This window comes from Herpailurus yagouaroundi, unplaced genomic scaffold (assembly GCF_014898765.1).
Source record: "Herpailurus yagouaroundi ecotype Mexico unplaced genomic scaffold, PumYag 161, whole genome shotgun sequence".
Lineage (NCBI taxonomy): Eukaryota > Metazoa > Chordata > Mammalia > Carnivora > Felidae > Herpailurus > Herpailurus yagouaroundi.
Window position 1 is genome coordinate 12102740 of NW_024412402.1, and position 25114 is coordinate 12127853.

At 49.8% G+C, this 25114-nt stretch overlaps 1 protein-coding gene across 2 annotated transcripts in view; it reads left to right on the forward strand.

Moving 5' to 3' along the window:
- The window catches only part of POU2F3 (POU class 2 homeobox 3), a 78759-nt gene that overhangs the window by 17112 nt on the left and 36533 nt on the right, over positions 1-25114 (forward strand). Inside the window, exons 2-3 of one of the 2 annotated variants that reach the window (XM_040483324.1) lie at positions 2787-2949; positions 13067-13101. Coding sequence is in view for 1 of the 2 variants with exons in the window: in XM_040483323.1 (XP_040339257.1) it covers positions 13067-13101 (35 nt within the window). In the remaining variant the exon portion in view is untranslated. The remainder of the gene's footprint in view (positions 1-2786; positions 2950-13066; positions 13102-25114) is intronic. The other variant, XM_040483323.1, reaches the window with a different exon arrangement.

Here is a 25114-nt window from a genome sequence, read left to right on the forward strand (position 1 = left end):
CAGTGCCAAGAGACAGGCCAGATTCAATGCGATTAGGTGACGCTGATAGTTCTGGAAAATCCAAAAGTCTTTTATTTCTTGCCAGCTTCTGTGGCAACTGCGTATGAGGCTTCGTTTGCGAATGGCGTGGGGCAGCATGGACAGCCTTTGCCTGGTAGATGGACTTGGGTTTGAGTTTCTGCTCGGTGATTTACTAATCAGGAACCTTGGGCAAGTTGATTAACCTCTCTGAGCCCCCAGTTCCCCCATCTGTACAATGGGGTAATAAAAGCACCTACTCACTGGGCGGTTTTGAGGGTTGAATGGTGCATGTGTGTAAAACGTTTATTACCGAGCTTGGTGCGTAGTAAATGCTCAATAAATGTCAGCTAGTAATTATTCCTTATTATTTGAAAACAGTTGTGTTGATGCCAAATTGTTTGAAAATTCTCTGATCCAGTCCTATTCTCCTGTTTTATGGGGAAGGAGACTGGGGTCAGAAAAGGGGAATGACTTTCCCAAGGTCACAGTGGGGGTTTGAGACCAGACATTTCTTTTGGACCGCTTTCCCCACCCCGGGGGCTGTATCCTCTGTCCTTTTTTGGTTTTGTTTTGTCGTTTCACTGGACTAAGCCTCCTCCCTCTCCCCAGCGCCCTTCCCTCAGAGGCGGCTCCTCCAGCCCCAGAGAAGAGAGAAAGACCTTATCCTGCAAGAAGGAAAGGAGAGGGAAAGGTCATGGGGTCTGGGCTCAGCAGCCAGCTGTGTGACCTATAACAAGCCCCACGCTGTCCGAGCCTCTACTCACTGATAAAACAGGAGCCCTGTAGCTCCGGCCGGCCCGATAGACCCCACAGGCAGGTGAAGGTCAAACGCAAACTGGATATAGAAGGTGCACAGCACAGCCAAGGCACAAACCCAATGCCTCTCACCGTAGCCTCTGCGTGTCGGCAAGGCCACTGGCCCTGGAGCCAGCTTTGAGGTCCAAGTTGCTTCCCCCTCCTGCCTTCCGTGACCCCCAGGGCTGGCAGTGGGGCCCAGCCTCGGTTTCCTTGTCTGTAGAACAGCTCGTGAGGAAGGAATGAAACCAGAGTGTGTCCTTGGCAGCTTTTGGAAGTGTGAGTTGTTCTACAAGTGTGAGATCGCATCTCCCGCCTCAGCTTTCTTCCTGCACACGTGCCCCTCGGAGCTGTACAAGGACATCTGTGCCCACGGGAGAGCCGGAGCCCCACCGAGTGGCCCGCTTGGGCAGCTCCTTCTGTCCTTATCCCCCACTGCTTCTCACCCGCCTTCACTCTGGCCCCGGGGAAGAGGGCTAGGATGGAGCCGCTCCGTCTCTGGCTGACCTTAAACCTCTTTCAACCTCTTCCCTGCTAAGGCTGGGCCAGGGGCACAGTGGTGCCGGTCTGGACTTGACCTTTAAAGAACCCTCCGGCTGTCGTGCAGACTGGAGTCTGGGCCCTGGGACTCCGGCGATTTGTTCCTGCTGTGTCATTCGTGGCCTGTGTGACCTTTAGCTCATCACTTGTCCTGTCTGGGACTCAGTTTCCTTCCCTGTCAATGGCGGGCGTAGCGCTAGGAGTCCGTAGTCCCCCAGAGCCGGAGAAATTTCTGGTAGCAAAATAGCAGCTGAAGTGCTTCTCTGAGATGTCCTTAGTGCAGCCAGAACCAGGCTTATTTAACAGAGCTCTTCCCCTGGAGTTGGATTTTTGTATTGTTTTCCAGGCTCAGGGGACTAAGGAGTGGAGACTTTGGTGGGGACCTGGCTCTTCTGGCCACATTCCTTGCCGCAGGGACCTGAGTCCCTGGCCTGTCTTTCTGGAACTTGGCGCATCCGCCCAGATGCTCCTTCAGCATCACCTCTGATGGTGCTGCCCACTTTCGGCCTCCTTGGAGATGTGTGTGGCATCCCGTGTCCTGCCAGCAGGAGACGAGGGGGCAAAGTAGGGAAGCCCCAGGGAGTCCCATGTATGGCTCAGGCTGAGAAGTAATGCGACTGCATTTCCTAACAAAAAAACAAAAAAAAAAAAAATAGAGAGAGAGAGAGAGAGAGAGCAGACTGTGCACGTGAGGAGCCTTTCATTTGTACAGAATGACCTGGACCTGACCGATCGCAGAGGGAGCCGGGAGGATGCTGGACTTCTCCCCCAGAAAAGGGGTGCAGTGGGGCCCCTGTTCCCACTGTGGCTCGGCCCCAGGCTCCTGATCTGAGCGAAAGGGCGGGAGAGCTAGGCTTCGGGGTTCCTTCTCCCAGCCGTGCATGTGGCGAAAAGGCATCAGGTGGCTCACTCACATAGGCCACGTCCTGAGGAATCCCTGAGGTTACCTGCTCTGCTATTCTACCTCGGGGAAGGGAGGAAGAAGCTTTAAGTCCTGACAATTCCCAACTGCACAGATGGCCGGAGGTCAAGGGAAGCTGAGAGGTCACCCTGTCCTGGGGTTAGCAAATGGGCTTCTTCAGGACAGCTGATCCTGACCATCAGTGGTGGTCGCTGAGCAGGGACTTTAGGAAAAAGAAGAGAGTGCAACGATCCACCAGTGGTACGGCCCTGGGCATGGCTTGCACCCACACGGCGTGCCTGTGCTTGCTGTCCACACCCTTAGAGGCAAGGTGACTGAGGACACTCAGCTAGTGGGCAGCTGGGAGCCAGATCTCCCCGACCCCTAAGCTAGAGCCCTTTCTAGGTCCTGTATCCCATTCCTCAGGGGTCTTCTGGGGTCCTCCTCAGGTTCCTCCCGGGCATTTCTTTGCCCCTACGAAGGAGGTGGCAGGAATGCGGACAGAAACTTTTTTGTTTTAATATTTAAGGGAAATTGAAGGCTACGGAGATTAAGCCACTTGCCCAAAGTCCGGCGTAAAACAGCCTTTGAAGTAACCCTCGAGCTCAGGTTCCCGAGTGTTCTCTGTACAGAACGCTGACCATTAGGCAACACCTTCCAGTGCCTTGGAGGAATCTCAAGTAACAAAAAAGGTAGGCATGGTGTCTGTGGGGTCCTGGAAAAAAAAAAAATGCTTTGACTGGTTTCAATGGGAAGTCTCCTGGCTGGCTCTGGTGACTGGCTGCCCAGGAGCGTCTCCAAGGTCCTGGTGGCTTTAATAATTGCTCTCCCAGGAAGTGCCAGCCAGCTGCCAAGTGGTTCTAAAGTGGCGCTGGGAGTCTTACTGGGTTATACTGGGTGCGGAGCTGGAGAGCGGAGGAGCCGTCCAGAACTGGGAGAGGTTCAGCCTCGTTGCCGAGCACTCTGCCTTGTTTGCCGGGCAGAAGTGAAAAATCCTGCTGGGACAGTTCTCCATTCCTGTGCTTCTCCCTCCCTCCCCCAGAGAATTGCTCCCCAGGCAAACTCACATCCCAGTGCTTGCCAAAGCTATGCAAATCAGCAGGCTCTGCGGGCTCAGAGGTGGGAAGGCAGGGGGGCTGGGGCGGGCTCCTCCTGTCCACTGTGGGCCGGGGGTCCCACAGGTGGTACGCATCCCTTAACCTGGCGAGACTCAGTTTCCTCCTCTGTAAAATGGGGTGTGTAGTAATGTTTCATCTTCCCAAAGGCAGGGAACTTGCCCTGATGATCTCCTGAGGTCTCTTCCCAGGCCCCTGAGCCAGGGTTTCAGGTGTTTGCTCTCTTCCTGCTTTCATGCTGGAAGCCTCATGGCCCAAATGTTGCCAGGGGACAACGAGAACCCAAAGAAGCCTGGAGAGACTCCAGGTGGTGGCTCTTCCAGCTTGGCACGGATCTGACCCGTTTGCCCCCCAACACCTCCAAATGGGGGATTCTGAAGCTTCTTTCTTGAGCCCTTTCTGCCTTTCCTCTCCGTTCTGTGTCCTTATCTTTTATGTGTGTGCAGAACAAACAGGATAGAGGGAAATGGTGAGTAGAGCTCTCTGGGCCTCTGCACGGGCTGCAGACAGGTACCCGCTTCTGAGAGGGGAGGAAAGGTCGGGGTACATTTCAATCAGCTGCATTGAAGGGAAAGACTTCCAAGGTGGAAGGAATTTTAGAGGTTCCCCTGAAATCCTCCTGCCATCAAATTGTCCCTCCATTCAAAAACCACTTCGGTCACATCCCTGAAACGAGCAGGCTCTGCTTGAATATTCCTAGCGATGGGGAGCTCTGTTGACGTGAAACTGTGGTTTGCACGGCTGAACCAATTCACTTTTTACAAAATCCTTTCTCATACTGAGATGAAACCTGCTTCCTAGCAGCTTCGCCATTGACCCCGTTCTGTTCTTTGCTGCTGTAGGCTAAGCCTGGTTCACTTCCATGCCAATATTTGGAGAGGAAGGAAAAGTCCGCTGATATTTATTTAAGCACTTACTATGCACGAGGCCCTGTGCCAAGTGCTTTCCGATGTTCCCTCATTGGATTGTCTTACAAAATTTTTATTTCGAAAAACTTCAGACATAGAGAAAAGAGAGAAATCGGCTAATGAACAGCCATACACCCATCACATGGATGTAATCGTTGTTAACTGCTTGCTATATTTGTTTCATCCACTTGTTTCTGAAGCATTTTTTTTTTCTTTTTCCATTTTCGAACGATTTTTATTGTGGACATTTTCAAACACACACGACGATAGAGATGAATACAGCGAACCCCCGTCTACTCATTGCCTACTCTCAACAACCATCACATTTCTGCCTTTTAAAAATTGTTTCCTTAATGTTTATTTTTTGAGACAGAGAGACGGAATGTGAGCAGGGGAGGGGGAGAGAGAGAGGGAGACACAGAATCCAAAGCAGGCTCCAGGCTCTGAGCTGTCAGCACAGAGCCTGACGCGGGCCTTGAACTTATGAACCATGAGATCGTGACCTGAGCCCAAGTCAGATGCTTAACTGACTGCTGAGCCACCCAGGTGCCCCAAATTTCTGCCTTTCTTGCTGCTGGAATATTTTCTTGTAAATTATAGACATTATAGCAGTTCCACCCTAGATGTGGCAAGGATGCATCTGTAAAACAGGACATTTTCCTTCTTAATTACAATACCATTATTACACTCAAAATGAATCTCATAGTTAATTCTCATGGCAATGCTACAAAGAAGGCTTCACCTAAAGGCAAGTGTTCCCGGCACCCCTGGACTTCATCCTCTTATAGCTGAAAGTTTGTACCCTGTTACCAACCTCTCCCGATCCTCCCCACCCCCCTACTTTTCTACCCTCACGCTCTGTTTCTGTAGGTTTGACTCTTTAAAAACATTGTTTTGAGGTTCCACATATAAGTGATACCATGCAGTATTTGTATTTCTCTTTTTTCACTTAGCATAATATCTACAGGTTCCATCCATGTTTTTACAAATGGCAGGATTTCCTCTTTTCTCATGGCTGAGTAATATTCCTGTGTGTGTGTGTGTGTGTGTGTGTGTGTGTGTGTGTGTGTGTGTAAATAATATCTTTATCTATTCATCCATTGATGGACTCTTAGGTTGTGTCCATACCGTAGCTATTGTGAATAATGTTGCAGTAAACATGGGAGTGCAGATATCTCCTTAATAGCATGTTTTCATTTTCTTTGGATAAATACCCAGAAGTGGGATTGCTAGATCATATGTAGTAAATAGTCTCATAGTTGGGTATAACTTTGTGCAATTTGTCGACTTTAGTGGACTGCCCATGTGAAGTAGAAAAGTAGATTTCTGGGCTAAAGTATTTTATTTTATTTATTTATTTTTTATTTTTTTTAACCTTTATTTATTTTTGAGACAGAGAGAGACAGAGCATGAACGGGGGAGGGGCAGAGAGAGAGGGAGACACAGAATCTGAAACAGGCTCCAGGCTCCGAGCGGTCAGCACAGAGCCCGACGCGGGGCTCGAACTCACGGACCGCGAGATCTTGACCTGAGCGGAAGTCGGCCGCTCAACCGACTGAGCCACCCAGGCACCCCTGGGCTAAAGTATTTTAAACAGAATTCCTGATTTAAAAAAATTTTTAGTTTTTTCTTTTTCATTTTTATTGAGGTAATAAAACATATAAAACTTAAAACTAAAATTTAAAGATAAAATGTACCATCTTAACCATTTCTAAGAGTACAATTCAATCTCCCCTGTCTTTTATATATACAGTTGATTTTCTTTAATCATTTTTTAAGTTTATTTATTTTGAGAGAGAGAGAGAGAGAGAGAGAGAGAGTACAAGCGGGGTAGGGGTGGAGGGAGAGGGAGAGAGAATCCCAGGCAGGCTCTGCACTGTCAGAACAGAGCCCGATGCAGGGCTTGAATTCACGAACCGTGAGCTGATGTCAAGAGTTGGACGCTTAGGGGCGCCTGGGTGGCTCAGTCGGTTAAGCAGCCCACTTCGGCTCAGGTCATGATCTCGCGGTCCGTGAGTTCGAGCCCCGCGTCGGGCTCTGTGCTGACCGCTCAGAGCCTGGAGCCTGTTTCAGATTCTGTGTCTCCCTCTCTCTCTGCCCCTCCCCCGTTCATGCTCTGTCTCTCCCTGTCTCAAAAATAAATAAAGCGTTAAAAAAAAAAATTAAAAAAAAAAAAGTTGGACACTTAACCGACTGAGCCACGCAGGCCCCCCTACACTTGATTTTTTCAAACCTAAGTGCAGGGCTTTGCATTTATTCCTGTTACATTTTACCTTTTTGGTTTCGGCTTCTTCTTAGAAAGTGCCAAAATATTTTCCAATCCTGATTCTATCATCCAGTTTTCTGTATTTAGTCTCCCACTCTGCCTTGAATCACTTCCAAACTCAATCAGCATCCAACCTATTTATTTGCCTAAGCCGTTGATCAAAGGCGAATGCTTGGTTTGTCTGTGTTGGACACTGGATGCAGCGTATTTTTTTTTTGCTGTAAGCTCTACACCTAACGTGGGGCTGAACTCATGACCCCAAGATCAAGAGTCCTATGCTGTACTGACTGAGCCAGCCAGGCATCCCATACAGTGCCTTTACCGGGAACACTGTACGAGTCTAGGAGTTGAGAAATCAAGCTTTGGTCTTGATTCAAGTTCTCCGGGGCTGTGTGTCCTCCGCAAGGTGCTTCCCCTCTGAGTTTGGACATCAGTGTCCTTCCTTCCAACTCTTCCTTCTGTGTGTCTGTCCCTCTTTGTTTTTTTGGGGTTTGTTTTTTGTTTCTTGGTTTTTGTTTTTTTTTTTGCAAGTAGCTGCCACCTTCCAAAGAGGGAGCCAGGGCTTGGAAATAAGATGCATTGAGGTTTCAGCAGGTGGTGGCACCTATGATTTTCTCAGGTCAGAATCAAAGATTTCTTTTGGGAGCAGTTTCTTGGCAATCTGGATCAAACACATGGTCGTTCGGCACCTACCTTGTGTTGGACACTTTTAGGCACTTGAGCTGTAGTAATGCTGGCCTCTGGGAGCTCATGATCTCATGAGGGAAACAGACACAGGAACCACTGGGTCTAAAAATGTGATATGTGCGATAAGAGGTATGAATAAGCGACGCAGAAATACAGACAAAATCCCTTATTTTGCTTCGGGTAAGTTTCACGGAGGATGTGACATTGGAGTGTGGTCTCGGAGGACAAGAGTATATTTTCTAGGGAGAGCAGGGCACAGCATGTGCAAAGTCCCTAACATAGGACCAGGCTCAGCCTGATCGAGGAATGGCCCAGGATGTCTGGAGCCCAGGTCTACACCTGGGTAGCGCCTCCCAGGTCACCGGGCACGGTCACCAGCTTTATCTCACTTGAGTTTTACTATATTCCCGGAAAACGGGTGGAGAGGGGATTATGACCTGATTTTGCCATCGAGAAGGCGGAGGCTGTGGGGCCTTCTGCCTCGACCAAACTCACACAGCTCAGGAGTGATGTAGCCAAGGCTTGAACCTTAGTTTTCTGACTTCAAGTCCAGGACTGTTTTCCAAGTACGCCCTCCTGCTCCTCCACAGGGCATCACAAAGGGGTATCAGATAAGTTCCTGGTGACTGTGGACCACTCTCTCACATAATATGGTAATTACATCCCCTCCTTTCTCTGTGAAAGAGCAGCAGCTTCCTCACTGTGTCAAAAATGAATAAACTGAGTCCTGGGAATGGCTCACCGTCATCTCTCAATCTAGAACATTAGCAATGGGCTCAGAATCAGAACAGGAATCGCTTTGGGGAGCTAGCCCTTACTACGTATGGCTCAGCTCAGACACTCTGCTCTGCTGGAGTATCATGGGGCCCGTCTCCTGGGAGGGCCTGGCCAGCCCAGGGACCTCACTCAGTTGGCCTGGGACTCAAAGAAGATGAGGCAGAGATACTGATGCAGGTAAGAATGAATTTGATGAGAAGGAGAAATGTTCTCGCCAGGCTCCAAGGGCAGCAGAGGCATCCTCATGAGAAGAGGCCTCTTGAGAAGGCCATGGCAAGCCTTCCGGGCAAGAGCAGTTGTTAATTTTGTTGGCTGGTGGGTTTTAAAATTAATCTCTGAATTCTGCTTGCTCATCTTTTGCATTTTGTGGATCTCATAAACAACACGATAATTGCATTCGCGGAAATCGGAAGCAAAGAACTTTCTTTAAAAATTTTTTTTTTTTTTACTATTTATTTTTTATTTTTGAGACAGAGGGAGACAGAGCATGAGCAGGGGAGGGGCAGAGAGAAGGAGACACAGAATCCGAAGACAGGCTCCAGGCTCTGAGCTGTCAGCACAGAGCCTGATGCAGGGCTCGAACCCATGAACTGTGAGATCGTGACCTGAGCCGAAGTCAGACGCTCAACCGACTGAGCCACCTAGGCGCCCCAAAGGCCTTTTTTAATTGTCCTCAAAACTGATGACCTCCTCCAAGTCAACTGTCTTGGCCCTCCACCGTTTCTCTCATTTTGGTATTACCGCCTTCTGGAAACATCTTCCCCTCTTGTCTTCCAGACACCATACTTGCCCGGGGTTCCTCCTACTCGAGTGCTCACTTTTTCTCAGTCTCCTTTGCTGGCTTCCCCTCTTCATGCCAACCTTGACCACTTTATTATTCTTCATCTGGACTCAGTTCCTTTGTAACCTCACTGAGTCCTATGGCTTTAAGTACCACCTTTATGCTGATAACTACCCAATTTATACTTCTGACCCCACACCTCTCCTGAGTCCACACTCACTTCCCCCCCTCTCCTGGGATACCTAGTTGGCATCTCAAACTTAACACGTTCAAAAATGTAGCTTTTGATTCCCTACCACTGACCTCCCCTTCCCTGATTACCCCCATCTCAGGTAATGGCACCACCACCGATCCCGTCAAGAAAGCCCAAACCCTAGGAATCATCTTTGATTCTTCTCCGTTCCTTGAACCACACCTCCCATCCATCTGCCGGTCCTGTCAGCCACCAGTTCAAAATGCTTTCTAAATCCAGGCCTTTCTCACCACCTCCACTGCTACTGTCCCACGCACCCTGCCGCCCTCTCTCCCCTGGGCCACTGCAATAACACTCAATTGGTCTTCCTCCCTGCTCTCCAACCCCCTACCAGCCCATCGCCGTGGGTTCGAACACCTGCAGTGTTACTCCTCTGCTCAACCCTGCATCACTTCCCATTGTCCTTGGGTGAGAGCTGAAGCTTCCACCATGACCTGTCTGCCAGAGCCACGTCATCTTGCCCCTGGTTACCCCATTCTTCACCCATGCCAGCTTCATTACTATTCCTCAGCCCATGCAAGCCTGCTCTTGCCTTAGGCCCTGATACTCGTGTCTGGAATGATCGTCCTGAGACCTTGGAAAGGTTGGGTCTTTGCCCCATTCAATGAAAGCATGAGGTCCCCTGAGTGGCCTTCCCAGACCACCTGCCTAGGAACAGCCTCTGACAGACTCTTCCCCTGACCGTGTATTATTGTTCTCCACTGTAACTATCTCCGAAGGAAGTTATGTATTTGTTTTCCCATTCCTTTTATGTCTCCTCAACTAGAAAAGAAGTCAGGGACTTCCGTCTGTCTTCTCCAGTGCTGTGATTCGAGTGCCTAGAACAGTGCCTGGTGCCTCGAGGGTACTGAGTAAATGCTTGTTCAATGAATGAAGTTGTTCTTTTGTCAGATTTTAAAATTAGTCCTTATTAGGCCTATTTTACAATGTCATGAAAGGATTTTTTTTTTTTTTTTTTTAGATAAAAGCTCCTCAAAAAATAAAATACAGGAGCACCTGGGTGGCTCAGTTGGTTGAGCATCCGACTTCGGCTCAGGTCATGATCTCGCAGTTTGTGAGTTTGAGCCCTGAGTCGGGCTCTGTGCTGACAGCTCAAAGCCTAGAGCCTGCTTCAGATTCTGTGTCTCCCTCTCTCTCTGCCCCTCCCCTGGTCATGCTCTGTCTCTCTCTCTCTCAAAAATGAATAAACATCAAAAAATATGTATATATATATATATTAAAAAATAAATAAAATACATAACTACCTGATTACCTAGCATTTCCACCTTGGGGTATTTATCCAAAGAAAATGAAGACACTAATTCGAAAAGATATCTGCACCCCCATGTTCAATGCAGTATTATTTACAATAGCTAAGATAGAAACAACTTAAGTGCCCACTGGCAGATGAATAAGTAGAGAAATATTATATATACACATATATATACATATATATGTACATATGTATATGTGTACATATGTGTATGTATACGTGTACATATGTGTACATGTGTATATACACATATATATGTATATATAATATTACTGTATAATATATAATATATATAATACACTATTAATATATTAATGTGTGTATATGTATATATATAATATTTTATATTGTAATTAATTAATTATTTTTTTTTAAGAGAGAGAGACAGAGAGACAGAGACAGAGACAGAGAATGAGCAGGGGAGGGACAAAGAGAGAGGGAGACACAGAATCTGAAGCAGGCTCCAGGCTCTGAGCGGTCAGCACAGAGCCCGACGTGGGGCTCAAACCCACAAGCTGTGAGATCATGACCTGAGCTGAAGTCAACTGACTGAGCCATCTAGGGGCCCCTAAGTTTTATATAATAATAAATATAAAAATAAAATATATAAGCAACAATAAAATATATAATAAATATATATGTACTAAACATATATTATAATATATATATATAATGGAATATTATCCGGCCGTAAAAAAGAATGAAATCTTGCCATTTGTGACAACATGGATAGACCTTGAGGGCACTATGCTAAGTGAAATAAATCAGACGGCGAAAGACAAATACCATATAATCTCAGTTGTACGTGAAATCTAAAATGCAAGCAAACGAAAAAACCAAAAGACAAGCTCGTAGATCCAGAGAACAGATTCGTGGTTGCCAGAGGTGAGGGGTGGGATAGGTAAAATGGGTAAAAGGGGTTCAAAACAAAACTTCCCGTTGTAAAACAAGTAAGTCCTGGGGATGTAATGGACAGCATGGTGACTATAGTTAATAATACGGCATTGCATGTTTGAAAGCTGCTAAGAGAGTAGACCTTAAAAATTCTCATCACGAGAAAAAAAAATGTGTCCCTATACATGGTGATGAATATCACTCGGTCTTGTTGTGGTGCTCGGTTCACCGTGTATACAGGTAGTGAATCACGTGGTACACCCGAAACTAACATAATGTTATATGTCAGTTATACCACATAAAAAAAAAAAAAAAAAAAAGGATAAAAGCAACTTTGCCTTCAAGTCTGCCTCTCTATGCACAACCACTTTCAGTCTGTGGGCCCTTCCTACCTTTAGCACCCCTTTGCAGATTTTATATATCCTCTTAATTGATCTCAAGGTCAGGCTGCTATCCAGAGGTCACTCCACGTCTCACAGTGTGCCTTTCTTGTCATGTCCCCATTTTCAAGGAACTCATGGGCTAGCGGGAGAGAGAAGCACACAGACAAAGGAGTGGTCTTCGGATGGGCCATGTGGTGGTAGCTAGGGCTCCTGGAGTCCAGAGCGGAGGGACTGATTCTGCAAAAGGGCGCAGTGCACAGAGGCGTGGAAACAAGATAGGCTTGGTGTATTTGCACCTGAGCTCAGGATACCTGGTGGGGGCAGGGGGGAGTGAGGTGGGATTATGAGGGAAAGTCACATGGGGAATTATACGTTGAGCTCAGAAACTGGGACTCCATTCCTAAGCTAATGAAAAGCAGAATTTTCTGATGGGAAGTTCTGAATCCACTCACTTGTGCATTTATTCTTTGATTCAACCAGTATATTTTGAACTCCTGTTATGTACTAGGCTCAGTGCTAGGCTCTGAGTGTATGTATTTAGTAAATAGTCATTTTTCTTGCTATTACAGAGCCATTGGGGCACAAAGGAAGCTTGTTTGGTGGTTCCTACGTAGCATAGAGTTATAGGAGAGGGAAACTGTTACTGTAGCTAACGGTGGAAGCAAGCCCCCTAACAATAGGTGTATGTTTAAGCAAATTATGGCCCACAGAAAGGACTATTAGGGAACCATTAAAAATGACGTTTGCAAGCATAGGAGAAAAAGAGATTTGTGATGCTCCTTAATAGTATAGGGGAAATATTAATGATGTTCACTGGAAAAAGCAGAGTAAAATTTATACAGAGTGGTGAATATGAATGAGGAAAAACAAGTATAAAAACAGACCATCATGTATACCCAAATATTAATTACAGCTGCCTCTCAGCAGAGTGATTTTTTCTGCTACTTTATACTTTTTCTGTCCCACATATATTTCTCTATTAAGCATACATTTTTACTTGTTCAACCCAACATTTATTATAAAAGAGAAGAGACAAGCCAACAAGAAAGGAAAGCTGGAGGCGAGAAAACCAGAACAGACACCTGTCTACCTGGCATGACTTAGATGCCATCACCCCAGGAGGGCTGGGATAGTGGAGGAACCTCTTAGGGCAGCTCCATTCGGACCCATGGCTGGTCATTCCTGGCTTAGCCACAAAAGCGTAGGCCATATCTCTGTGTGAGGGAGTGGATGTCTCCGGGATGGCAATTTCAATCCCAGTTGACTCTTTGTGACCTCTGACAAGTCAGTCTTCCTGGTTGTTCACCTCCCTGGAGGAGATGTTCCAAAGACGCCTCCAGGAAACAGGATAAGTGGAGGATCCTGACCACGGGGGAAACGGGGGTTCTTTTTCAAAATATAGACAAGCCCTTCCCAACATCCCCATTCCTTCCCAACCTTCTATCTGTTCCAGTCCTGCTAGCAATTCATGTTTTCGTTTTTATCTCTTTCAGGAAATGATCGAAATGGCCTAGATTTCAACAGGCAGGTAAGGATTTTCAGAAGAAAACCTTTATAAATGTTTGGGAGTGGGGGGGTACTTATACTTCATCAGGTGCAGGAGATATAAAGATTATATCAAGTTTGAGGGTGTTTATTTATGGACTCAGCTTTCAGGCTTAGACGGGTCCTATAAAGAGCCTTTGTGTCCACCCCTCCCCCAATCCATAATCCAATGTTGGGGTCTCCTCTTCACTCTCCCCTCAAAAGAGTGCTGACAAGTGGAGACAATTATTGAGGAATAAGCATAGGCCTGGTGTGGTGCAGAAGCAAGATGTCAGCTCTCTTCCTGTCCCAGCTTAGCCTCAGTTGACTCTCGAGCGAGTCTGTGGGTGTGGACCAACTGTGCAGAGGGGAATTCATGGAGGACAAAAGATGGGGTACCTGGGTTCCTCAGGGATTGAAAGGAGAAGAGAAGGAACAGGACGGGGGGGGAACAGAACAAAAGAGCCCAGGACGGAGTATCGAGCCTGGCTCAGTGGGACGATGTAGACAAGCTTGGCGCCTTTAAAGAAAACCAAGTCGGGTGGGGTTCGAGTTAGTCATGGCAGGGGAGGAGCTTCAGGGGTGGGAAGGTGGTGTTGGACAGACTGCAGGCTGTGGTGTGTAAACGGAAGGATGGAGCTGGGGGGGGATGACTTTCCCCTTGAGATCAGGGGCTGGTGGCGGGACTAGGGGAGAGGACCAGGACAGGGTGTGATGTCAGAGCAGATGTGGGAGGATATGTTGGGGGGAGGAAAGCTAAGGTGGGGTCAGCTGAAAAATTAATTTATTCCGGGGCACCTGGGTGGCTCAGTTGGTTAAGTGTCCAACTTTGGCTCAGGTCATGATCTCATGGTTCATGGGTTCAAGCCACGAGTCGAGTTGGGCTCCTTGCTGACGGTGCAGAGCCTGCTTGGGATTCTCGCTCTCTCCTCGCTCTCTGCCCCTCCCCCATTCATGCATTTTCTCTCTCTCTCCCTCAAAATAAATAAATAAACAAAAAAATTAATTTATTCCATTTGCCGGGGGCGGGGGGCGGCGTGGGGCGCCTGTGTGCTATGCCGGGTGTCGGAACACAAAAAAAATTAAGACGTGGTCTCTGCCCTGAAGAAGCTTATTTATAGTCTAGTATGGGGAGTGGAAGAGAGAGAGAGAGAAGGAGAGGCGGAGGGAGGAGCAGAGAGAGACTCCTAAGGGAATAATTATACGCTTGCATCCCTGCTTCACTACAAGTATGTAGAAGGTGTGTCAACCAGAAATGCAAAGAGTTCATTCTTCCTGGGAGCTCAGGGCAGGCTTCACAGAGGAGGTGATACTTGAATCTGGCTCTAAAGGGTGAGTAGGAGTTTGTCAGGCAGAGAAGAGTGGGTTGGAAGGGAAGACAATCCCAATGTGGGGGTGCATCGGATAATCACGGGCTCCCTCCTGCTCTGATATACTCCGTCCAAGTTTAGGTGGCAGCCTGGGGTGGGACTGGAGAGCAGACTCAGGCATATGTTCTCCTTTATCTCAAGCGTGATTTGAAGCCACTACTAACGTTTTCTAAAGGGCTGGGTCCTTTCTGGGTGCATCCCTCGTGGTCAGAGAGAGGAATACTCTGGAGTCGTCGGCCAAAACCTGGTAGGCAGTCACTTTTGTGCATTTTGTTCGCTGGGGAAGTTTGCTAACGACTCTCTGAACTTGAGGCCTGAAACAGAAAGAGCCTTCAGTTAAAGAGACAGCCTCAAGGAAGAAATTGCCGCCAACCTGGTTGATTAAACACCGGCACGGCCAAGGGAAAGATAGCAGAATCAGCTTCTCACCCCTGGTCTTTAAATGGGAGACAGATTCTTCTCTAAGGGATGGTTTTGCCAGGTTTGCTTTAAGGGCAGGAGGACGGAGGAGATTCCCAAGGATTCTGTGATCCCGAAGGAGAGTCCTAAGCAGGTTGGGATGTGGCGTGTGCCCTGTGTTTTCCACCCTGAGGACTCAGGATGGCAGCCTGGGGCCCACGTCTCACTGTCCAAGGCCCTTGGAGAAGATGCATGGGAGGGGCCCATTCCACACCGAGATATGACCACACCAGCCCAGTTTGGAGGTGGCCTGCTCCACAGGCCTGGTGGGTTTGGCTGCCTGTGTGATCTTTCGGAAGCTTGAGAAACCCTCGTGCTTGGGACGAGGCTGGGGGACAGCCCCTCTGGCCCTAGGCAGCCTGCAGAGAGGCCCCTGACCCTTTGAACATCTTCTGGGGTGTGACTTCTCCACCAGTCGGGAGACAGTTGCTGGCTTCTGACAGGAGTGGGCCTTGAGTCTCCTCTGCTTAGATGAGCCCCACGGGGTGGGTTGTTCCCTCCCTCCCTCCCCTGGAAAGGGTTTTTGGATTTCTCATTACTGATAAGAATGGACATGACATATCTTTCCTTTCAAGAAGGGGGGAGTTTTGGAGAAAGAGGCTCAGCCTGGTCACACTCCTTTAGACGCTCATGCTGGAGCCCTCTGCTCACGAGCGTACACATCCGTGGGCCCCACAAGGCCCCTCCTTGCTACGTGTCACTCTGTCCCTTGAAGCCATCAGATACCTAGCCCCACCGCCTCACGTTCACACGAGCTCGCCTGCAGGCCTCCAGGTGGGCACCCGGGGTCTCCAGGCCACCTGCACACTTCACCGTGAGGGGGAAGTAAACCAACATCCAAGTTCGACGCGAGGCACTTTGGGCTCCTTACAAGTGTTACCATCCCCACCAGACAGGAGAGGACGGTGCCTCCTCGGCAGCCACCCCCCCCCTTTTTTTTGGCAAAGGATTTGGGAGAGTAGATAATTGGCCAAAGGTCACATGACTGACCAGCTGGCAGAGCCAGGATTCGAACTCCCATCCCTTTGACTCCAGAGCCCATTTTTTCCCCTGATGCCTTGCTACATCCTCCCCTACGGTCTCTCTCCTCCCCCGGCACACACACCGTCCTCAGGGAGAGGCCTGGGAGCCAGAGGCTGAGCATGACCTCACGGTGACTAACTGGGAGGAAATGGCTGGCGGAGGGTGTGGGGAAGGGAAGAAAGAGCGGTTGCGTAGGAGCGGCCGGTATGGGACAGAGAAGGGGTTGGCAGACACAGGAGAGCAAAGGATGAGCCACTGCCCTCGGTGAAGCCCAGGTTGGAAAGCCTCAAGCCAGCTGTTGCAACTGGGAGTTGCAGTCAGGACTGGCCAGAGGGCAGTCCTGTAGCTGCAGGAGCAAGGGACATTGGCTCATCAGGAAGTTTTGCGCTGAATCTGTTAACTTCCTGGGTTGGGGGATAGTTGTGGGAAGATCCAGGGACCCAGAAGCAGCGCCACTCTGAGCTCCCTCTGCGCTCCCTAGGGAAGACAAGCGAGTGGAAAGGCAAGAGGTTAAGGCCAGATCCCCAGACAGGGAGCCGGACTTGTTGTCCTTTATACAAACCTCTCCATCTTTCCGGGCCGCGGTTTCCTGTCGGATAAGATAAAGAAGTCTGCGCGAGGTGATCTCTCAGGCTCCCGCAGTCTGTCTGTTCCGTTCCCTCATTTTTCTCATGCCCTGTTCTGACTGGTTGGTTTGACTCCCACCCTCCTTTCGCTTTTTTTCTTGGAAAAGAAATAGGGAGGAGGGTGTCCAGCTCTTCACCCTGAGCTGTAGAGAGGGGTGGGGGAGAACTGAGTCCCATGAAATCTTTCCAGTCGTTACGATTTTGTGTGATCCAGTGAAAAGAATCATTGGAAATTTAGGGGCAGAGGCAGAAGGACCCAGCAGCCTGGATCGGCGGCCGATCGTTCATTCTTTGAAGAACTGGTCGTTCCTAAGCGTGAGCGAGAGGGTGTCGTGAGTAAGGAGACAAACTGCAGAATTATGCCGTGGCTCTGTGAGCTCCTGGATACCACCTGAGCACAGCACCAAGGGGATGAGGTCTGAAGCGGGTGACCAAGGGAAGAGCAGGGCGTTTGACTGGCAGAGTAGGGCGGCAAGAATATTCTAGGCCTAGGAGACGGTGAGTGTGAGGGCTCACTTGCAAAAAGGCCTGGCTTCAGGGCAAGTGTGAGAAGATCCGCATGGGCCCAGATGGTGGGTGGTGAAGGCAGGACTGTGGGTCAGGCCGGACTGTGAAGAACTTTGAACGCCCAGCAAGGCATTTTCTCCTGTGGGCAGTAGGGAGCCACTAGGCATTTTCCAGGGTGACTAGTCTCATTTAATGGAAGGGCATTAGAGGGGGGGTGGGTGAGGAGGGAAGGAGGGACAAAGGAGAGGCCTGATGGTATGTTGCTGTTGTAGGAAGAAGCAGGCAAAGCTAAGGAGAGGGATTATGGCGAAGAGGTCAAGCATGCGAACACAGAATCAGACTGCCTGGGTTAGAATCCTGGCTGTGTGGCCTGGGGCAAATGCTTCACCTTTGGGACACCTAGGTGGCTCAGTCGGTTAAGCATCAGACTTTGGCTCAGGTCATGAGCTCAGGGTTCGTGAGTTTGAGCCCCATATAGGGCTCTGCGCTGACAATGCAGAGCCTGCTTTGGGATTCTCTGTCTCCCTCTCTCTCTGACCCTTCTGTGCACACGCGCTCTCTCTCTCAATAAATAAATAAACGTAAACAAATTCTTCACTTTCTATGTGATTCTCAATCTCCTCTTCCGGAGGGGCACCTGGGTGGCTCAGTTGGTTAAGTGTCTGACTTCGGCTCAGGTCATGATCTCATGGTTTGTGAACTTGAGCCCCACATCAGCATGCGTGGAGAGAACCTCTTATGAGGGAGATCTGATAGAACATCAAGAGGATTGGGGCAACAGGTTGGATGCAGACAGCAAAGACATAGGAAGAGACCAGCACGATTCTTAGTTTTCTAGCTCGGGATGCTAAGCATTAGAGGGACTGCAAGCAGAGATCAAGAGGCCAGGAGCTGGAGCAAGTATGTCCAAATGGTAGAAGGAGGAGGAAGGGGCAGATGACGGGCTACAGGTACCGATACAGGGTGAGAAGTTGGGATCCGGAGCCTGGGGCACAGGTCAGGATGCATATCAGGGTGTCACCGTGGAATCATGTTAACTGAAATGGTGGGAGGCAGTGAGGTCCCCTGACGTGGTATGCAGAATGGGATGGGGATCCTGGGAAGACCCACAGAAGAAACACGTAAAGGGACAGAAGAGTGGGTGCCTGTGGACAAGAAGAAGAAGGAATGGTCAGGGGGACAGGAGGAGAACCACACCCATAAAGGAGAGATTTTCATGACAGTGGGGACAGGCCCCAGTGTCTGTAGAGCCCAAAGCCTGAAAACAGGTTCTGGTTTGTCAGTGACAAGAGCAGCAATGGCCTTATTGTGGTGGCCGTGGTAAGAGCAGATGCCAGATTGCTGTAGCCGGGGGACAAGTTGGAATCAAGGAGATGAAGGAAATATGGACATGAGGCGACAAAGGGGTGGGGTGTTGGCTTAAAATGGAGACGGTGTGAAAGGAAGGCTTTGGGGGATGATGGAGACCTTGGGTGTGGGCCTGGGGAGGGATAGGAGATGCCATCAGCATAGGTGACAGAAATGAGAGAACATGGACAGAGGGCAGACCCAACTAGAAGGTGTGGTCAGAAGAGGAGAAGGACTCGTCCGAGAGAGTAGAGGGGCTGGGTGCCCTGTCACTGAGTTCAGGAGCCCAGAGGACCCCGTTTCCATTCCCTGCTCTTCGGACCAACAGCTAGCTTCAGAAGGACGTCGGGAAGTAGAACCAGCTTCCGGGGGTTGGAGAGCCCACAGTGGTAGGTGCGCACCTAGGAGGCCTCAAGCTGTTCTGAATCCCTCATGCCCTGGGCCATGAGTTTCCACCAGGTGGATCAGAGCGACGTTTCCATGTATGTTGTTGAATGCCATCTTGCTGGAAGACTCCAAAAGTTCTCTGAGGCCAGAAGGATATCAGAAGCAAGTTGGCGGGTATCCTTGTCCCTAAGCTTCCTGCCACCAAAGTGGAGAATCCGTGACCTGGGGTTTTCTCTCAGCCCTAGGTTTGATGGCTTTCAGCCCACCTGCGCCAATATATGACTTTCCCACGCCAGCCAGCCCAGAGCAGTGACCCCAGCGTGCCCCCGTATAGCAGTTAGCTTTAAATGGGATGGGATTTTTCTTCCTTATTTTCTTGAACGTGAACTACCATGGTTCTCTGGCAGTTCTTGGTATGTGTTGATTTGTAGTGTTCAGTTGGCTCCATGGGGCATCTTCTCTAAAATCAGCAAAATTCAGGGGCGCCTGGGTGGCTCAGTCGGTCAAGCGTCCGACTTCGGCTCAGGTCATGATCTCACGATTCATTAGTTCAAGCCCCGCGTCAGGCTCTGTGCGGACAGCTCGGAGCCTGGAGCCTGCTTCCGATTCTGTGTCTCCCCCACCGCTCTCTCTGCCTCTCCCCTGCTCACGCTGTATCTCAATAAACATTTTTAAAAAACTATAAAATCAACAAAATTCAGCCTAAGGGAAGGTCTGCGAGGGTCCAGAATGATAGGCTTCTCCAGAGGGGCCCATGAGGGGAACACAGGGAAGGCCAGACCAGGCTCTCAGGCTGGCAAGTGAGGGTCTGCAGTGGTCGCCATGTGAGCCCTCTCCCCTGGACACTGAGGCAGCAGTCTCAGGAGAACAGGCATCATAGGAGCCGAGCACCAGAGGGCAAGGGAAGGAGCTAATTGACCAAGCTCGACCATCTCATACCACAGACCTGTACTTAGCTGGGTAGTAAGGAGTCAGAGGGGACTAGAACATGGGCCCTGCCCATAGGAGCTCTTAGCCAGTGGGACAGAAAGCGCAGCGGAGGAGGCTGTGGAGGAGAGGGAGATCCCCTGCACCGTGATAATAATGCCAATGGGGCTGGTTCTGTGAGTCTCAAAAAGCTGGGCAGGCACGTAGAGCCAGGCAGGGGTAAGGGACCCAGGGAGCCAGAGGGAGGCTCTGAGATCTCCCTGCGAGACCTTGGGGAATGGACGTTAAGGATGGGAAGACTGTCAGTCCTCTGACACTTGTTTCCATCTGCGGCAGCACTCAGCTCTGGTTCCGTGCTTCCAAGTGGAGACAGGATTTGGGGGGGATGGGGGGATGGGGGGATGGTCAAGCTAAGAGAGAAAAGAGGCCGAGGAGCCGGCGAACCTCATTTTGCTCAACCCCAGGCAGTAAGGGTGGGTTGAAAGTCTTGATACGTAACATCCCTCCTTTTTTTCCCCTCTGAGGTACCAAAGCAATTGAAAAATAGACCCTGGAGCCTGACAGAACTGTGGTTGGGGACATGGTTTTGCTTCAAGGCCACAGTGGGCTTTCAAAGAATTAAATACAACCCCCCGGCATAGGTAGAGGTGATAGAGAACAGACCTTATAGTAGCCTTCTAGCCAACAGGCAGGTCTGAAAAGAGGGACCAGAAGGGACTAACCCCCACACATTCACTTCCTTCTAAAACTTGTTCCGGGGGTGCTTGGGTGGCTCAGTCAGTGAAACGTCCGGCTTTGGCTCACGTCACGGTCTCACAGTTCATGGGGTCAAGCCCTGTGTGTCGGGCTCTGTGCCGACAGCTCGGAGCCTGGAGCCTGCTTCCGATTCTGTGTCTCCCTCTCTCTCTTCCCCTCCCCAGCTTGCTCTCTGTCTCTCTCTCTCTCTCCGAAAATAAACATTAAAAAAAAAAATTAAAACGCAACTTGTCCTCAGCTTTACCAGACCCAATGTCCCTTGTAATAAGGATTCTGTAAAGCTCCTTTAATATCCTAGAATGAAATTTATAGAAGACATAAATAAGCATCAACAAGATGCTCTGATTTTAAAAGAATGAGAAGTAATTTAAAATAGGGGCGCCTGGGTGGCGCAGTCGGTTAAGCGTCCGACTTCAGCCAGGTCACGATCTCGCGGTCTGGGAGTTCGAGCCCCGCGTTGGGCTCTGGGCTGATGGCTCAGAGCCTGGAGCCTGTTTCCGATTCTGTGTCTCCCTCTCTCTCTGCCCCTCGCCCGTTCATGCTCTGTCTCTCTCTGTCCCAAAAATAAATAAATGTTGAAAAAAAAATTTTTTTTAATAAAATAATATGTATTTCAGCAAGGAAATCTTTGTGCATACTCCCCTGGCATGTTTAGCGAGATAGTAGGATGCTTGTGCCCCGTGACAGACACAAATACAGACAGATATCAGTATGTTCTACCGGCAGCTCAAAAGCCAAGATTTTCCAAAACGTTGTTAAACAACTCTCAATACAGGTCCAAGCAAAATAAGATAAAAATCTTTCCTTCATTCATACAGAAAATGGCATCCGTGGAAAAAGCCAGTGTGTATTAAAAGTGTGCCAAAGTAGGGCGCCTGGGTGGCTCAGTCGGTGAAGCGTCTGACTCTTGATTTTCGCTCAGGTCATGGTCTCGCGGTTTGTGGGCTCGAGTCCCTCATGGGGGTCTGCCCCGGCGGTGTGGAGGCTGCTTGGGATTCTCTCTCTCCCTCTCTCTCTGCCCCTTCTCCTCTCACTCTTGCTCTCTCTCTCTCTCCCCCTCTCTCAAAATCAATAAGTTAACTTTAAAAAGAAAGGAAAAAATAAAAGTGTGCGAAAGATACTCTGTGCTCGCATGAATAATGAAATTGGGTTCTAGGCTCACGTGACTCTAGGCCAGCTACTGGCTGACACACAAATGTCCCATGGGGCATTTGAAAGTTGCATGAAAGTGGCATGGACACAAGTGGCCCTTGTTTGGTATAGTCTTCTGCATTGCAGGAGGTCTGGAGTGCCTGCCTTCTGCCCAGTCCATGCAAATCGAGCCTCCTCATTAGCCAGAAAAACCGCCCCAATGATTTCAGGAAACAATTTCCAGGTTGCCCGTCATCCCCAGCGAGGACAGCTGACCTAGACCCACCAGGAAAACAGGTCACTTTCACCAGGAAGCAGAGCGCAAGATTACCCGTGGCTGTAGTCCTTGCACGTAGAAATATAAGGGAGTGGGAAACAGAGTCTCCCCAGCACTAGAAAGAGGCACCCCAGAAATAACACGCGCAGCCTGTGCCCTCAGAGAATGTACTTGCTATGCAATGGGGCAGACAGGTCCGAAACATCCCTAAAAATATCAGAACAGGGGCTACGTAAGCCATTGCTGCCTGAAGAGGAAATAAAACTGGGTTCGTGGAATCACCAGGTAGATGTGCAACAGAATTAATTTTCAGGCAGGAGATAACTGGTGAGATTGTATGAGTGCTTTCTCCAGAGTGATTTCCCCACCATAGCCAAAATACTACAATAATGGTATTTATTGGATCCTGCCTGTGGGCGGGCACGGAGTGCGAAATGCATCATCGCCTGTTATTATAATGCAAATGTCCGTTGTTCCATTGAATACTTATGTCAATCCTGTGAGGTATCGGGCTCATTCCAGTTCTGTAGATGAGGAAACTGAGGCACCGAGAGGCTAAGGAATTTTCCCACAATCACGCCATCCAGAAGCAAGTTGAAAGCCAAGCCCGCCGGACTGCAGATCTGCGTGGCTGTGCGCCCTCCACGGCCCTGCTTCTTTGGAGGAGGCATCAGTCACCATGGGTGAGCCGATCGGCTGCCCTGGACCTCACATTCCTCATCCAAAGATGAGAGACCACTAATAGGGCCTACTTGCTAGGCATGTTGCAAGGATTAATTATAGCCAGGATATAGGACTTAGAATAGTCTCTGACCTACGGTGAGCAACCAATAAACATCAGCTCTTATTATTTTCTGGTGAATGAGAACCCATCATTTTCTCTTCCTCTCTTCTCTCTGTGTGGCTGCTAAGCTGGGCTTGCACCTGGCGTGCACCCGTGTAGATGGACTACGGATGCTCCTAGAAGAGTACTTTTTTTTCTGAGATCCCTGAGCACTCAGTCTAAGCCCCGCCCCCCTCCACGCTTGGGTGGGAAGCAGGTGATAAGAGTCTTTGCTTTTGGAGAGGTGCGAATTCCTCTTCCTTTGCCAGCCAAGCTTGGCTCTTTGGCCGGAGGCTCAGATGGTCAGCTGTTTTGCGTCTGCGGCCCCGGGGGCAGCGGCCCCAGCATTAGATGGACCGAGCCTTGCTGAGAGCAGGGCAGTGAGGCAGATAAGGAGCGGGAGCGGCTGGGGCTTCTCAGGAGGCCTGTGCCCAGCACACTCTGGTCACCAGGCTGCGCAAACACCACCACAGAGCCCCTCTGGGGCACCGGCTCCGGCCCTGGCAACGAGTCCCTGGATGCCTCTAGACGGGGCGTGCAGACTGTTCCTCCCTGCTCAGGCGTGGGTTGGAGAGCAGCAAGGATGCAAGGCAGAGGCACGCATCCAGTCTCCCTGATTCTGCAGGGATACAGAGGTGGACTTTCCTTGGAGATCTCGGTGAGTTGCCTTTGGCGGATACCGGTGAGACCCTGGTGGGACTAAAAGCAAGGCCAGGTCTCCCCCATGTGGGAATCGTTTCGGAGCAGCGGTGTTGACAGGGAAGCTGGATCTGGGCCCCCGTCACGGAAGCAGCTGACACCATGTGCTGAGCCCTCGGCTTAATAAGCACCCTGGGTTGAGTTCTTCAGCAAGTAGTATCTCATTTAAAGTCCAAAAGCAACCCAGGGCAGTAGCTTTTGTGATCCCCATTTTCCAGAAGAGGAAACTGAGCCTTGGAGAGCCCAAGGGACTTGCTTAGAGCCAGGATTCAAACCGAGGATGGGGGAAGGTGCCAGGCGCTTTACATAGAGTTATATCTTATTTGCTGTTACTTAATTCTTACACCATCCTGGTGAGGTAAGCGTTATTATTCCCATTTTGTAGCTGGGGAAGCGATAGCTCAGAGAGGTTAAGTAACTTACCCAAGGTGGAGCTCAGATGTACAACAGGCCTGTGTGATTCTACACTGTATTAGGCTGAGAGAGACGGAGAGAGAGCGCGCGCACAAGCACTCTCCTGCAGGTGAGACGCCACCTAACGTTACCCAGAGCCCCTCGTTCGACATCTCTACGGTACTTTTCCACGTCTCTAGAGTCCTCTCGCTCACATCGGCTCCCGCAGACCTCTTACAGCCACGGCTTGCCAGCTGGGGTGACAGAGATAGTATCTGCAGGCCCAGGGAAGGTTGCCAGGTAAAGGGTGGGGTGGAGAAGGGTTCCCCTGGCCCCACGAGAAGCGCCTCCCTGGGCCTGTGCGTGAGAAGGGCGCAGGGAGAGGACTGTTTGCCTGTGTATGTGCCTGCAGGGCAGGGGGTGGGACCCGGATTTCTCTCTGCCCCTTACCAGGAGATTACTTCTCCCAGACTCCCAGCTGCAGCTGAAAATACACTTTTTCCATCTCAAACTTCCTTCTCTTGGTCCAGCCCAGGAATGGCTTTGAAGGCCACCCTCAGGGCTCAGGCGCTACACCAATGTACCTGGTCAGTCGCCTCAAATGGTAAAGTGACTTGCGGCTAAGTGGGGAGCTGAGGCCTGTTCGGTTTACCTTTATCCTGAGTCTCCTCGCCAGTCGGCACCGTGTTCAGTACGGGTCTGTTGTCTCCAAATTCAGCTTATTTTGCGAATCGCAGCTGCCCCGCTGCTCTCCCTGCGTGGCCACGAAAAACCCCCTTGGCTCACAACCCCCAAGGATCCTTGGTTCACATCCTGTTTTGCTTTTGTTTCTTAGCAGCCCCTCTCCTGCACCGGCATCTTCTGCGAAAGTAGCACAGGCTTTGTTGGCATAGACTACTGCAGGGTGTCCCTGCTTCGAGGCTTACAGGTGACAGTGTCGTGGTCAGAGGTCCAGCTGTGGCATCACACAGACCTGGATTCAAATCTTGGCTCTACCAATAGGCTCTGTGTCATCTGGTCATTCCACCTTCTCTCAGCCTCAGTTTCTGCCTCTGTAAAATGGGGGGAAATAATAGCACGAACCTTACAGCATTGTCAGGAGGAGGATGACATGAGATTTTGAATGTAAAGTGTCTGGGACACAGTAGATGCTCAATAAACATGAGTTATTGGTGCTGTCACAATAACATTGGTCCCAGCTGTCCCATCTCGCGTCAGCCTGGCTCCTGTGTGCCTCTTCTTCTTAGCTCTGCCCTCAGAAGGCTCTGGAAGCCTGGGGTTCACCTTTTTCC